Source organism: Xenopus laevis, chromosome 9_10S, assembly GCF_017654675.1.
Source record: "Xenopus laevis strain J_2021 chromosome 9_10S, Xenopus_laevis_v10.1, whole genome shotgun sequence".
NCBI classification, from domain to species: Eukaryota; Metazoa; Chordata; class Amphibia; order Anura; family Pipidae; genus Xenopus; species Xenopus laevis.
The window spans coordinates 87,797,979-87,813,579 of record NC_054388.1 but is presented as its reverse complement, the minus strand read 5'-3'; the positions used below and the strand labels follow the sequence as shown (position 1 = coordinate 87,813,579).

The 15,601-nt window shown below is 36.1% G+C and overlaps 1 protein-coding gene across 1 annotated transcript in view; it reads left to right on the top strand.

Annotated features, from left to right (window-relative positions):
- shisa9.S (shisa family member 9 S homeolog) overlaps positions 1-15,601 on the top strand; it is a 209,403-nt gene that overhangs the window by 32,942 nt on the left and 160,860 nt on the right. The window contains exon 2 of the mRNA XM_018239095.2: positions 6,405-6,532. Coding sequence (XP_018094584.1) covers positions 6,405-6,532 — 128 coding nt within the window. The remainder of the gene's footprint in view (positions 1-6,404; positions 6,533-15,601) is intronic.

The following is a 15,601-nucleotide window of genomic DNA, read 5'->3' as shown; positions in this document are numbered from 1 at the left end:
CCGCCACGCTGCCGCGCTCCTGTTCCGGCCTCCAGCGCCGGCGCCATCTTGGTTCTCTAGGGCGTGCGCGGAGCGCCTGCGTGCCTCTTAAAGGTACAGGCGCGCTGGCGCGATTACGCCAGCGTGCATTGGGCACGTTTTGGCGCGAAATTTGGAGGTATTTAAGGCCCATTCCTACTCTCAGCCAGTGCCCGTGATAGAATCTTGATTCTGGTGGTTCCCGAAGCCTTGTGCTGTCTGTTCCTGTGAAATTTGTATCTGTTATTCCGGTTTTGATCCCTGCCTGTTCCTGACTATTCTGATATCCAAATCCTGACCTTTGCCTGCATCTCGACTACTCTTTCTGCCTGACCCCATCTGTTTGATTACCTGGTTTGACCCTTGCCTGCCTGACGATTCTTGATATCTGCCTGCCTCGACCCTGCATGTCTGACGATTCTCTTGCCTGCTCCATTTGTACCGTGACCTTCGGCCCAAAAGACTATCTACCTGCCGTGCCCCTCTGCTAGCCAGAACATCTCGCCTTGTACCCCTCGTTAAGTCCAGGTGGCACCCAAGTAAGCTGAGGGCTCCTCCCGAAGCCCAACGGTGGTCACACTACTGGTGAAGCCGAGACCAGGGTACTTGGCACCTGTTCTGGTATTGGGTGCCGGCCGTGACATGTATTTTATTTAACGTCTTAATGAAAAGTTATTTTAGAACATTTAGGTGGTTATTTATTAAAGTTCGATTTTTTTACCATAAAATCTGAATTTTTAGTGGAAAAAAAAACTTGAATTTCTCAAGATTTATTATAGCCGAGGCTACAAAAATTCCAAATCTGAAAATCTACCATTTTGGACCTGCCAAGGTTGTATATAAGGCAATGGGGGAGGTCCCTATCCTATTTGGAGTTTTCTGTGATCTGTGCTGGAATTAGCCTGAAAATCCTACTATTTCGGACTTTTCAGGAAAAAGCCAAAAGTGATTTGGGAAAAAATCTGATGTAGTAGGAGAATTAGGAGTAGGATTCTGTAAACTTGTTTTTAGACAAATAGGTCAAAGAATCAAAATATTGCTTTGTGTTTATTAGAAACAATGGGTGCTTTCTAGAGTACCGTGAACATGAGTATTTGAATGTTTTTGAAGTTGAGAAGTTGTGGCAGGTTTCGGCTGAACAATTATGAGATTTATTAACCGGAATGCTTGGGACTTATGGCTTTTGGGATTTCTCTAAGTTGCTTCACCATTCTTAAGTGTACTTTAAAAAAAAAAAAAAAACTTTAAACATACTGTAAAAAAGAACAGTGTATGGCCTCTTCCCTAGTAGCGTACTGTATTTAGAGTTTTTATGTTTTTTATTGAAAACTTTACAACAGAATAGGATCACATAGAAGGTTCTGTCGTGGCACAGAGAAAAATAAAGTAAAATCTAATGTAAATGGTTTGTTTAAAATGGACTCTATGGGACAGAGTATTTCGGTGTAACGGAATTTCCAGTTATAGACCCCATACCTTCTAAATTTTTCCTAATATCATTTATTTGAAAACTAGTTTGTGTTGTTGTTTTTTTTTGCTTTCCTCTGGCAGTTTTCTTATCTCGGCATCTAAACAATTCCAGCCTCACAGCTGTGTACAAATGGGCTTCAGATGAGATTCGTGAGTCCTCCAACAGAATGCTCAGTTAGGAAGAAAGCTACAGTCTTATAGAGCATGACAGGACACGCCACCTAAGAGTTGTAGAAAATATATTCATCGTTTTAAGTTCAAATGAAAACTTTTGCTAATTTAATTCTAAGGTTTCTCTATTTTCAGAACATTAGTAAATCTTTTTTGGGCACACACAGATAGAGTTGGTTTTTACTACATTATCCCTTTAACTTCAACTGCTGTTGTCTAGCTGCATTTCTGATAGAATTAAGGGATTTGCTATGAGCTGTGTTTAGCAGGAGGAGGGAGAATATGTATGATCTAATACGTGCTGAATTAAAAATATCATGAATGACGGGAGTAGGATGAGAGGTGGAGTTGAACAGCAGATTATGGAAAAAGGAACAGTGGGAGTACAAATGTGCCTGACTGGCTTGACTACATAGTTTAACATGAGCGAATTAACCAATGCCTTAACATCCTCTAGGTTGTACAACTATTCAGGTTTTAGGTAATATTAAAGCTATTGTGTTACTTTTTCCTAAAGACCAACATCCTTATCTAGAGACAATTGGAACTATACGAAGTTAAGGCCCATGGCCTAAGGCAGGGCAAAAAGAGCTTTAGGCAACGTATTTTTTCTGATATGACTAAAAATATAGACCTTTATTTCTATAATTGATGTAAATATGTTTTCTCATTTCTGTTGTATCTACTATATGTTCTGATATGTGGAAACAAGTTGCCAAAACAATACTTTGGGGCAGATTTATCAAGGGTCGAATTTCGAAGTAGAAATTACTTTGAAACTCAACCATCGAATTGAATACTACGAAATTCAAAGTCCAATTCGTTTTTGGATTTTTTGCATCATACGATCGTATTCCAATCCGATCGTACTTCGAATCGTACGATTTTATTGTTCGATCGTACGATTTTCCTTCGAATACAAAAAATGTAGAAATATGCTCTGGAAGGTCCCTATAGGCTAACATAGCACTTCGGCAGGTTGAAGTTGGCGAAGTATTGAAGTCAAAGTTTTTTTAAAGAGACAGTACTTTGATTATCGAATGGTCGAATAGTCGAACGATTTTACTTCGAATCGAAGGTTGATCTATTTACTTCCACTAAATTTTACATGATCAGTGGTGAAACATTTTCAAAAATACTCAAAGTCCAGTAGCTTTAAGCTGGTGACAGTCTCCCACTGATATTGTCAGATCGGCAATACATGCAGAGATATTATTGGTAGAAGACAGAAATTTTCTAACCTGTCCAATCGACTGAACCACCGATCGCCATTGTACGAAAAATGTCGGGACACTCCACACATGGCTCAAAAATCGAAAGAAAGGCAGATTCGATCTATCAAATCTTTACATCTATGGCCAGCTTTAGACTGATCTCCACCAGGTGCCACCATATAGACATTTCAATTTATACAGTATTAAAGATTTGAGTAGCTAAAAGAGAGGTTTATCCAGATAAAAATGTTATGGTGTCTGAAATGAATTGGAAATATCTGGAGTCATTGGCTTAGTCAATATTAATAGTGGCTACGTGATGGTCATTTGCATTGTGAGCGTTGTCACCTTTTTGCTGCAATAAAACTAATTTAGGCATGTCCTCACATTACACAGAGGATCATTAGATACTTTCTCCCAGTAAAAATAGTTATGTAATACTTTGTGCTCTAAAAGGGGAACTTTGCTGTAAAAAATTATATTATAGATATAGTAAATTTTTAGTTGATTACTTTTTATTGTTTATTGTATTTTCTAAATTATTTCACTACCTATTCTTTCTCTTTCTAGTCTGAAAATAGGGCCCTGGCTCTAGTAATCAACATAAAAAAAGGATTGGCTTTAAATCTTTCATTAAATTATTGTTAAAGGGATTTTGTCATGATTTTTATGGTGTAGTTTAAAATTCCCTGTTGTAATATTGTGTGTAAGCAGCCATCTTAGGTCATTGTGAGCCAGCACTTCATAATGAAACTACTTTCAGATAAGCTATTATTTCTCCTCCTATTTCTTGGGTGTTTTCTACTGAGTGCAATTTTCATATGGGAGCATTTTTAGCAATACAAGTTACAGGGAACGGTGAGTGCTCAAACTTTACCAATCTGAGGTTTACTTTTAGTCATGATTTCCCATTATGATCTACATCCATAACTATTGTGTTACCATTCTGGAAAATATTACTTAAATATTGATTTATACCTTTGATAAAAAATGAATTAAGAGAAAATGAATATTTAACAAATGACCATTTCTTATGTAACCTTAACATAATAAATATCTGAATGAAAATAATGAAATATGAGGGTAATTTAGACTTGCTGTTTCTAGTTTCTTCCCTATATTAAACCATATTAGTATCTGCATTCATTTTTAAAGGAACAGTAACACCAATAAAAAATATAATGTACTATTCCCTGCACTTGTAAAAATGGTGTGTTTGCTTCAAAAAGACTACTATGGTTTATATAAACAAGCTGCTGTTTATCCATGGGGGCAACCATTCAAGGCTCAGGTTACTTAGCAGATAACAGATGCACTTTGTAGAATACCACTATATTCCATTACAGAGATTATCGGTTATCTGTTGAGTATCCTGTGCCTTTTCTCCTTTTTCAGCTTAAATGGCTGCTCCCATGGCTACACAGCAGCTTGTTTATATAAATTATAGTAGTCTTTCTAAAGTAAATACATAACTTTTACCAGTGCAGGGCAACAGTAAATTATATCGGAATTATTTTAAAATGCTTTAATTTTTTTGGTATTACTGTTCCTTTAAAGGGCATGTAAAGTCTAAAATAGAATAAGGCTAAAAATGCTGTATTTTGTATATAACTATAAACACGAACTTACTGCACCACAAACCTAATCAAACGAATGATTTATGCTTTCAAAGTTAGCTACAGTGGGTCACCATCTTGTAACTTTGTTAAACATCTTTGCAAGACTAAGACTATGTGCACATGCTCAGTGTGGTCTGGGCTGCTTAGGGATTGTCATAAACAAAGCTGCTTGAGTTCTGCATGGTTAGGAAGTAAGGCGGGGGCTCCCCCTGCTGTTCATAAGTATGATTGTTTCCCTGCTCAGCAGGGACCGTCTGACAATTCCTATCCACAGCAGTAAATGAAGGGACAATTTCACTGCATCCAGTTAGGTTTCTTATAAAAATGGTACACGTTTTTTTAATTAAAGTAAATTGGAGATAGATTTCTTTTTCATTAAAGAAAGTAAAAATGGGATTTTATTTTTTTGCCTTTACATACCCTTTAAGGGTAACAGTGTAATTAACTAGTCGCCTTTATTGTATCATGATTTCCTTCAGTTCTTCAGAGTATAGAAACATCCATGCCAAGGCTTCATATCAGCAGCCCATCCTCAAAAGACCATTACTCCCTACAAAACTGATTCATTTTGACTTGTGTCAAGTTCCGTTTAGTTTTATTACATCACAAAATGTGATTTATTGAACAAACATAATACAACGTGACATATGCATTGCTGTGTGTCAAAAGTATCCAAAAAGAAAGTTTGTTTCCTAAAAATTAGGTCATAGCAAATTAAAGGCAATGCTCCTTTTGGTGCAATTAAACTGGAGCTTATATTGGAGCTTATATGGATATTATTGTTATAGCCAATGTAAATTAGGATGTTCTAGCACATCTATCACTTTTCACTCAAAAAAGCTTCATGATAACTGAAAACTGTTTTTCAAGAACACTGAGTAAATTCCATGAGTAAAGGCAATGTAGGGGGCAGCTACAGGGATACCGATCATGCTGGAGAAGGACTCCTGCTAAAATCTATTCCAATTGGATGGTCACAATGGGGTTTAACATGGCAGAAAAGAGCAAGAATAATCTGGACTTTCTGATATATTTTCTAAATCTACTGTAGAAGTTCCCAAGTTTGCAGCAAATGGTAACGTAAAAAAAAACTTCTGCTTAAAAGGGATGTCACATAACCTTTTTTTCAACAATTCCCTCCAAATTCCTAATTAATTATTTTGACGATAGGGAATTTTGCACACATTTGGGTGGAAAAAACAAAATTCTAGTCGATATGATTCACTGGGTGGTGCCTTATATATTTAAAGCAAAGTAGGTGTTTTTATTAATCCCTATTGTAACAAAAAATGCTTATGTTATAGGTACAGGGCATGGGACCTGTTATCCAGAATGCTCAGGGCATGGGGTTTTCCAGATAAGGGGTCTTTGCCTAAATAAAACCAACAGGATTCTTTTGCCTTCAATAAGGACTAATTATATACTGTATTTGTTGGGATCAAGTACAGGGCACGGTTTTATTATCACAGAGAAAAGGGAAATCATTTAAAAAACAAACATCAATTATTTGATTAAAATGGGAGATTGGCTTCCCATAATTCGGAGCTTTCGGGATAACAGGTTTCCAGATAATGGATCTTATACTTATAATGGATCTTATAATGGATCTTATACTTGTACTTATTTTCAGCCAGTTCAGACAGTGGTCTGGTCTCTGTAAGAACACCTTTACAATACACACTGTATCAGCCAATATGACATAATTGGGTTATATGTTCCCTATTCTGTACATGGAAACCTACAGGCATGCAGCCAGCTTGTTGTTATCAGGGCAGATAAAGATGCTTGCATCTGACACTTTGTTGATTTGAATGCATTGTTGAAATTGTTGTTGGCTATATATTTTGCAAAAAATCTATTATTTGTTTATAAAAAAGGTTTACGGTGCACCCAACTCTACTCTTGTTTTTAGGGCTCTTGCTGATGTGATGCGACAACAGGGTCACTGTGGAACAGAACACATGGAAAGAGATACAAACCTAGTCGTTCACGTGCAACATTATGAAACCTTGCCGGCTCGATCCTCTGCTAATAACTTGCGTAAGTCCAATCACACAGCATGTATTGCTTGGCAGTCTAGCTACGATACTTATGGCATTTCATTGCTAGTGGTAGAGCTACTGTAACATTCCATCAGTCACCAACTATTATTTGCTATGGGAAAGGTTGAGTTTGTGGCACAGAAAAAGCATTACTTCCCTGAAACACAGTGTTTATGTGTTTTAGGAAGATAATCTTATGTGAGCTACATAAGCCCATTGAAAATAATGGAAAGAATTCTTCAACAATTTCTGTGATTGACTTGGTACAGGTATGGGACCTGTTATCCAGAATGCTGAGGTTTTCCAGATAAAGGGTTTTTTTTTCCTGAAATTTGGATCACCATGCTATTACTAAAAATAATATAAACATTAAATAATTCCAATAAGATTGCGTTGCCTCCAATAAGGATTAATGATATCTTTTTGGATCAAGACACTGTTTAATTATCACAGAGAAAAAGGAAATATGTTTAAATTTAGAATTATTTGAATCAAATGGAGTATATGGGAGATGGCCTTCCCGTAATTCAGAGCTTTCCGGATAACGGGTTTCCAGATAACCTATCCCACACCTGCACTTAAAACTATGAGACATTTAATGAATGTCCGTGTGGTTTTAACATCATGTAGAATTATATGTGTGCACTTGTAGTAATGTTGGGACGATTAGATTATAATGTCTATTTGTGAAAAGTTTGTCACATCTTGTTTTCCTGTTGTCTTTCTTGTGTATTCAACCAGGTATATCAGTATATATACCACTTATTGTCCTTGCATTAAAGTAATAATGTAGCATACTTTAAAATGGTTAATAAAAAGGATTTACACTGACTCTTATTTGCATAAATAGGGCATAGGACATTGAGAACAGACCACTTGTGACGTTTTATTCTCATGTCTCTTTAGTAAGAGACTCAGCCACATAAGTATTATTTTAAACAGGGTTATTAGGGGGATGTCTGTAACAATATTTATCATTGTCTAAATATATCTGAATATAGGTGGCCATACACAGGCAGATTAAAGCTGCCAATATCGGTCCTTTAGACTTATTTGGCAGTTTATGTGTTGGCTTCTGATAGGTCTCCCCAATCAATATCAGACTAAAAATTGGCCAGATATCAATCGGGAAGGTTTGATTTTTCTGGCAATCGAGGACCGCATCGGCTAGAATATTAGCTTCACACCATAATCTATGATGTCACACGTTTTAAGCTATTTACTGCAGAACTCATATACTCTGAATACTAATCATCGTAATTTTTTTGAGCAGATTCAGGTAAAATGGGGAAATGTACTTTTCTCGCAAATCGGATTCAGTTCAAAATTAAAAATAAAATACATTGGTGTGGAGTTTTTATATATTTTATCATTTTCTCCAAATACCTTAGACATATTAAACAAATCTTTAAAGACATGGGTGAAAGGTACCAATTATTTTGCACCTAATTATGCTAAATGTAAGTTGTCAAAAATATTACTTGTCTTTATATGTAGAGCTTGATTTTGTATTTTCGTAAGAACCAAAAATGCATTTTGTATAGCAGTTTGCAATATAGTTTTTTTTTTGGTCAAGTTAAAGGCGTGCACTTGTGGATCATTAGGCAGAAATGTATTATTCAGCCCTTCCACCCTTTCCTACATGAAAATGCTAGTTTATGGTAAAGGCAGCAGAACGTGGTATGAATTGTAAAAAAGTTGGCCGTACATGTACTGATAAAATTGTATGATTTTAGGTTTTTGTGCTGGTTCAACTTATCTATGTATTATAAGGTATTGGAATCTGATAAATGTTTTCCCCTGCTGATTACAATATTCAGTACATTCCTGGCTAACAGTTTGTATAACAACACAGGGTTCATGTGCTTGTGTTGTGAGGAATGTTAAAGGGAAAGAAAAGCTATACTTAACACCCCACTCTACTGTAGGCTTTACGTGCTCAAGTGCAATGCAGACGTTTTTATGGGCAAGACTTAAAAGAAGGAGAAAATTTGCAGAAGTAATAAGTATTGTATAGTAATACTCCTATGTTGGCAACCAGAGCCCTGGAGGTTAAGTCTGCCTTTCTGCACAGGGCCGGCTTTACATAGTGGGCTCCCCTAGGCCCACTGCCATTCGCTGCCCGCCCCCTCCCCTTTATTAGTGCAAATTTTCATCATCGGGACCAGAACAATGGGGATTGGTGCACGGGAAATTTAAAAAATGATTGTATCTTCTGCACATCCCCAGTGTTTTGTGGGTGTGGTTGGGCAGCAAGCCACCCTCTAAAATCCTGTTGCCCTAGGCATGAAACTGTTCATCAATAAAGTTTGTTTGAGTTCATTGCACTTGTCTGTGACGATGCCTGGTTCTTACAGCAAAGGCTTTGCATGTACATCATACAGTAATGGGTGCCAACTAGGCATGGGTAATGCAAGAAATGTGAACAATTATATTGTTTTTCACTTACATTGTATCTTGCTTAGGTGCTAACCTTCCCTATTTATGTTTGCTCATGTTACTGCAACCTTTAGGTATTAAAGGAGTTGTTCTCCTTAAAATAGCTTTTAGTATGATGTAGAGATTGATATTCTGAGACAATTTGCAATTGGTTTTTATGTTTTATTATTTGTGGTTTTTGAGTTATTTAGCTTTTTATTCAACAACTTGCCAGTTTGCAATTTTAGCAATCTGGTTGCTAGGGTCACAATTACCCTAGCAACCATGCATTGATTTGGACAAGAGACTGGAACATGAATAGGAGAGGCCTGAATAGAAATATGAGTAATAAAAAGTATTAATAACAATATATGTGCAGTCTTGCAGAGCATTTGTATTTTGTGAAAAGCTGGAATGAAGCAAAAGAAAAAGTCAAATGAAAAAACTATAAAAAATAAACAATGAAGACCAATGGAAAAGTTACTTAGAATTGGCCATTCTATAACATACTAAAGGTGAACCATCCCTTTACCAAACTTCCAGGGTTGCCATTCTAAGTGCATGCTTAAAGGGGAACTCTGGCTTTCAAACCAAAATTTGATAAAGAGGCCCACATAACAGAGAAACCCCTAATATACCGATCACTGTTACCTGTTTCTTCAAAAAGTATGAATAAATGCCATTTTCAATGATGCAATCCAGCTGGTTAACAGCTTTCTGCATCATTTGAAATCCTGGCAGGGAAGGAGGGACTAAACGTTGATGTTACAAATTGTAACAACTTCTCCACAGCTTACAGACAGCATGCAGGAACTACATAACCCACAATGCTTAGGTCTGTTCCTTATTGAAATTACGTTTGCATGGAATTTTGGGTTTTGGAGGATGGAGGCTGAGGGCAGATGGCTGTTAATACAAAGTAACAGTAGTCAGCCAGCTCAGCAAAGTAGTCAGAAAGATCAGCAGGAGAGCAGGGGGCTAGGCTTAGGGAACTGTCAGAAACCATTAAAAATCATTAAAAGTCTGCATATTTTTTAATTGATGTACAGTGCAAAGTTGCTTGAAATTATGTTTACTTTTCAAAAAGCTCAAGTTATGTTTTTGTGGAGTTCCCCTTTAAGGACATAGAAACCAGTGCAATTTAGGCAATGCTGAACGTATTATTTTATTTATATGGTTTGGGAATTCTACGTAATGTTGTACAGAAATTCTGCAGTTTGTGAAATGCAGCAAATTACGGTCTCCAGGTTTTTGGAACTACAACCACAGATAAGTCTGTAATGATTCTGGAAGTTCCATGGAGCCAGAGGGATATGAGGTTTCCATCCGTACAGTAGCTGAAGGAAATGTTTTCAAAGGCTTTCCCAAGCTCATTAGTAAAACACACAGGGGATATGTATCACGATGACTGGCTTTGCTAGAATAACATCAGCCAGAGAGTGGAACTAACAGCATTATTTTGTTCAGCTTGTTCCTGTCTCATATGTATGGATGATTTTCAGCAATATAGATAAAGGTCAGAAGGACCAGGATAGATTTCCTATATGCCATGAGGCATTCAGCTTCCGACGATGATTCTTTCCTACTATCTATGTTAGATAAGGGGGGTATAAATAAACGTAGATTAATATAAATTAGAGATGACTGCAGCAAAAATGGACACACTGCTACGTGTTCTGTTCAATGCATCTAAAACATAGATGGCTAATGTGCAGCCCTCTAGTTGCTAAACTCCAACTATACAGTGCTACGCAATATGTTGGCGCTATATAAATACATGTTAATAATAATAATATAAATATTGACTCTTGAGGGAAGTAGTATCTTTTTTTCATAATGGGCACTTACTGAAGTCTGTATTTCTCAACAATACGAATATATTTTTTAATCTATAATATCTATGATTAATAATGAGGTTGCTGTCATTGCTGACAAAAAGAAGGATACAGTTTGCCTTTAAAAATAACTATTTTTTAAAAAAATGAGGTGTTAGTACCACACTTTGACCAAAATATGTAAGCTCACGTGCCACATCAAGGCCCTTCATTGTACGTGAGTCCTACACTATATTAGCATTCTAAGTCTGTAGTGCATTTAAAATCAATTCCGCCAGCAAACAGTGTAACTGAGCAGTGCACTTACCATTATCCTACACTATCCATTAGTATTCTAATTGCTGTCATTGTTGTCTTTAAAAAGACAAGGCAAATTTGCACATGGGCAAGAACTCCTTGTTTGTCTTAATGCACACTTACTGCAGTCTGCATTCCTAAATAATCTATATGTAATATATTTTTCAAACTATAATAGCTATGTTTAATAATGAGTTTACTGTCATTATAAAATTTGAACATGGGCAGTAACTCATAGCAACCAATCAGTAATTAGTTTTTTTCCTGCCAGCTGAAAAAAAAAGTGTTTGAATTAGTTGATTGGTTACCATGGGCTACTGCCTATTTGCCAAGTCTATATACAGTAAATAAGGGTGTCCTTGAAGACTGTACCAATGAAAGATAATTGCTATGTTTACAATTAAAAAAAAACATTCATCAGAAATGTGCAACATGCAAGAATTCAGGGGCCTCACATGACAATGAACTTTTTTTTACATTAAAGTCATACTCACACACTCTATACAACTCTCCATACCATCTGTGTGACCTACTGGGCGCTCTAGTATGGGAAAAGCTACTAAACACAGAACAACTTTCGGTTGGGCACCACTGCACTATAAATCTCTGTTAATAACAAATATTCTTCAAAATAACTTAAACGTAAACATTTATGTAAACGTTTTGTTGAAGGCAGCCATCAGGAATAACATAACCAACGCTTCAGTAAATAATCAAGCAGGCATGTGAAAAGAAACCACAGTTGTCAGTAAAACAGCGACAATAAACATGCACATTAACATTATTTCAATGTAGGCAATGTGTGCTTGATGGCAAATAAATATGCTCTGTCTATGTTTAATTGTTAATTCATGTCATAATGTTTACACAATCCCATGGCATGAAAAATGTGCGGCCATGTGTATCCATAGGAAGTCAATATATTTCATATGTAAATGATAATTAAATCAGAATATGAAAAATGTGGCTATTTTAATGGCATGGTCCAATTCTTCATGCATATCTCTGCCCAGGAGTTGTCAGGAATAGAAGATTCTTTCTTTAGTAATCTACAGACAATGCTTCCAGTAGGGCAAGCACAATGTAGATTCAAAATATATATTTATATAGATGCCAGTAATGTTTTCAACTGAATAATTTACAACAAATGCATGAGCAATCTTTAAAGGGGAACTATCGCCAAAATGAAAATTCTAATTTTTTTTGGCTACATCGACCATCGAATGGGCTACTTCGACCTTCGACTACGACTATCGAAGGATTCGAAGTAAAAATCGTTCGACTATTCGACCATTCGATAGTCGAAGTACTGTCTCTTTAAAAAAACTTCGACCCCCTAGTTTGCCATCTACGTAAAAGCTACCAAAGTCAATGTTAGCCTATGGGGAAGGTCCCCATAGGCTTGGCTAACTTTTTTTGATCGAAGGATATTCCTTCGATCGTTGGATTTAATTCCTTCGAATCGTTCGATTCGAAGGATTTAATCGTTCGATCGAAGGAATTATCCTTCGATCGTTCGATCGAACTATCTACGCTAAATCCTTTGACTTCGATATTCGAAGTCGAAGGATTTTAGTTCCTAGTCGAATATCGAGGGTTAATTAACCCTCGATATTCGACCCTTAGTGAATCGGCCCCTTAGATTCAATATATCTTATAGGAGGGCACTTTTTGCCTAGAAGATGTATCCATGCTCACTGTATTACAATCACAAGAAATCATGTCTCTCTACATGTAGGAATTGTACAAAAGTTATTTTGTTTGTACTGGAATCAGTTATTTGAGTGAGCTCTAATCCATCTGCTAGGAAAAGGACCCCCTCCCCCATAAGATATATTGGATCTAACTGTCAATGATTATCTGACACCCAACTGCTGCAAGAAGACAGAATGAAGAGAAACAGATGCTGAGAGAGGGATAGTGAATATAGACTTGATTGTTTAACAAATTAGGCAGAATATTTAATTGAGTTTATTTAAAAAGTTTCTTATTTCTGTATGATGAAGCTTATATTAAATTTTCATCTTTGCTATAGTTCCCCAAGTGAGTTTACTAATCATGTGGCGTTTTGTGATGAAAAAAAACTTGTCAATCTTTGTCATTTTGTCCAAAGGCGCTTTTGAAACTAAGAAAAACATTGGCAGCTTTTAGGTGGAAGAAATTGACTCCTACAGGGGGCCACAAGGGCAATACCTTACAATCATTTCATTCAAGTGTGTTCATGTAGATTTAGTCATTTTGTTTGTATTTACTAAAGGTTTGGCAGAAACACATCACAAGCTGGTAATTATGGCAAAACATGATTAATTACAGGGTCATTATACCTTTTATTTTTATTATGGTAATGGAATTATTAAGAGAGAGATGTTTAATTATTTTCCTTCTCAGTTTATAAGTAATAAATAAGTCTTTATTATACAAGACCAAACCTTTTAGGTTGAATTGAACCCAATAATGGCCAAGTTTCAATTACATCATCTGATTGTCGCAGTCAGTGCAGAACTAGCCCTTCAATTGGAACCAGTTTGGTATTAAGCCACTTTTTCTTTTTACTATGTCTTAAATCTGTTGCTTTAAAATGAATGCAAATTTGTTTGTACACGATGGCCTGTGCAATACTTGTTTTTATGGTATTTTGGTTATTTTATTATTAATAAAGCTCTTTGCTCAAACTGTAACTAAAAACTCCTAAACACTCCTAAACTTGACATATACATAGTGCCTCATAATCAAACACTTAGCAGCAATGGATCTGTTAACCTTTCAATTTTATATTTGCAATTCCCCAGATCCAGTAAAATCCAATCCCTGTGAACCAAAAGTAGTCATTTTCAAGAGTGTCCATTTAAGTTTGCTGTAATAGGAAAAAACTATTGCTTGTTGTCAAGCACTAGAGTGTGTATCCCTTGGGTGTCACACAACAGCGGCTTAGTGGGCTAGAAAGTGGCTACTTCCATTGCTTCAATTTACTGAAATTAGCACTCACACAATCAAATGAGGCCAAGCCTAAAAGGAAAGGTAATGTGTGGGAGTAGCATTGTGTTGAGGTCTGCTAGGGAGCTTGTCACAAAAAGTGAAGAGAAATAAAGTGCAGCCTTCCTCTATTTCTAATATATCCCTGTATAATATAGTCTCAGAATAAAATGTGACATTTGTTGCTATGGTAGCATATATAAGGGAGCAGGGTGGTTTCTCAAATAATTCAATTTGTCAGTTTCATTAACATACTCATGTCAGTTCTGCTTTCAACCAAGTCCATGATGGGTTTTTCAGATTAACCACTAATCTCGTTTGCCAAGTAAAGGCAAAATTACATAATAAAAAGTGTACAGCATACTGTAGAAAGACATTATATTCAGGGATCCCATATCTGGAAGCCAATTAGAGAAAGCTCCTAATTATGGGAAGACCATCTCCCACGTTTTCGCTGTAATAACAGAACAGTGCCTTGTACTTGATGATAGCTAAGCTGCATGAATCCATATTGTTGGCAAAACAATGCTGTTGGGTGTTATTTAATGTTTAATAATTTTTAGCAGAACTAAGGTAGGGAGATCTTAATTACAGAAAGATCTCTTATCTAGAAAATCCCAGATCCCAAGAATTACTATTCCTGTACCTATATGAAAAATGAAAAAGATTTTAAAATTTTTTATTTTTTTCGCTTGAGGGAACTTCAATGTGGCTACACATAACCCTAGTTATTGCAATACATGGCAGCTATTCTTTAGGTCTTACTGAGAAGAAGAAGAAGGTCTACAGAAGCAATCAGCTGCAAGGTATTGAACTCTAGAGGGATAACATGCTGAACTGGCTGGTTTCACTGCTTCCTGAAGCTTTTGCAGCAATGCTATTTCCAAAGGATTTTAGAAGAATGTTTTTTCTCTCTGCCGTTTGCTCCACCTAGCAGCAAAATGCTATTAATACATACTAATACTTATGAGTTATGCATTGGTTAAAAAATACATAATGACAGACAGTAACTCTATGTTTTAAAGAAAAATAATAAATAAAAAGTTAAGAATGCCCCTATTAGGACGTTGGAACTTTTTTGTTATATTGACACTCTTTTTTTTTTTACTGTCAATACTTTCTATTGACAGTAAATATTAACAATACAATACATCCCATCTTCTTCCCTGAGAAAATAGTTGTGATTAGTGTCAGACTGGGGCATTTTGCTTATACAGTATGTTCAACATTAAGCACAAGCAGAATTAGTTTGCTAGACTGACTTTGAAGTAGAAGCTTCCAGTTCTTGGCTGAAGTCTGGCTTTGGGGTAAAAGAAAAAAAAAGCCAATAAAGCTCGATAATAAAATGACAGCACAATCTGAAATTATGTTGACTGAGCATTTCCTATGCATGCAGAAATATGAAATAAATGTAAATGAATGTCATTCAATAAACGCCTAAGAATAATTAGGTCACTCTTCAGGGTTCAGCAAATGGTGACACAAGAATTTAGTGAAGCTCTCCATGGAACGGAAATATCTCTTGTCAAACATGATTAATTTGT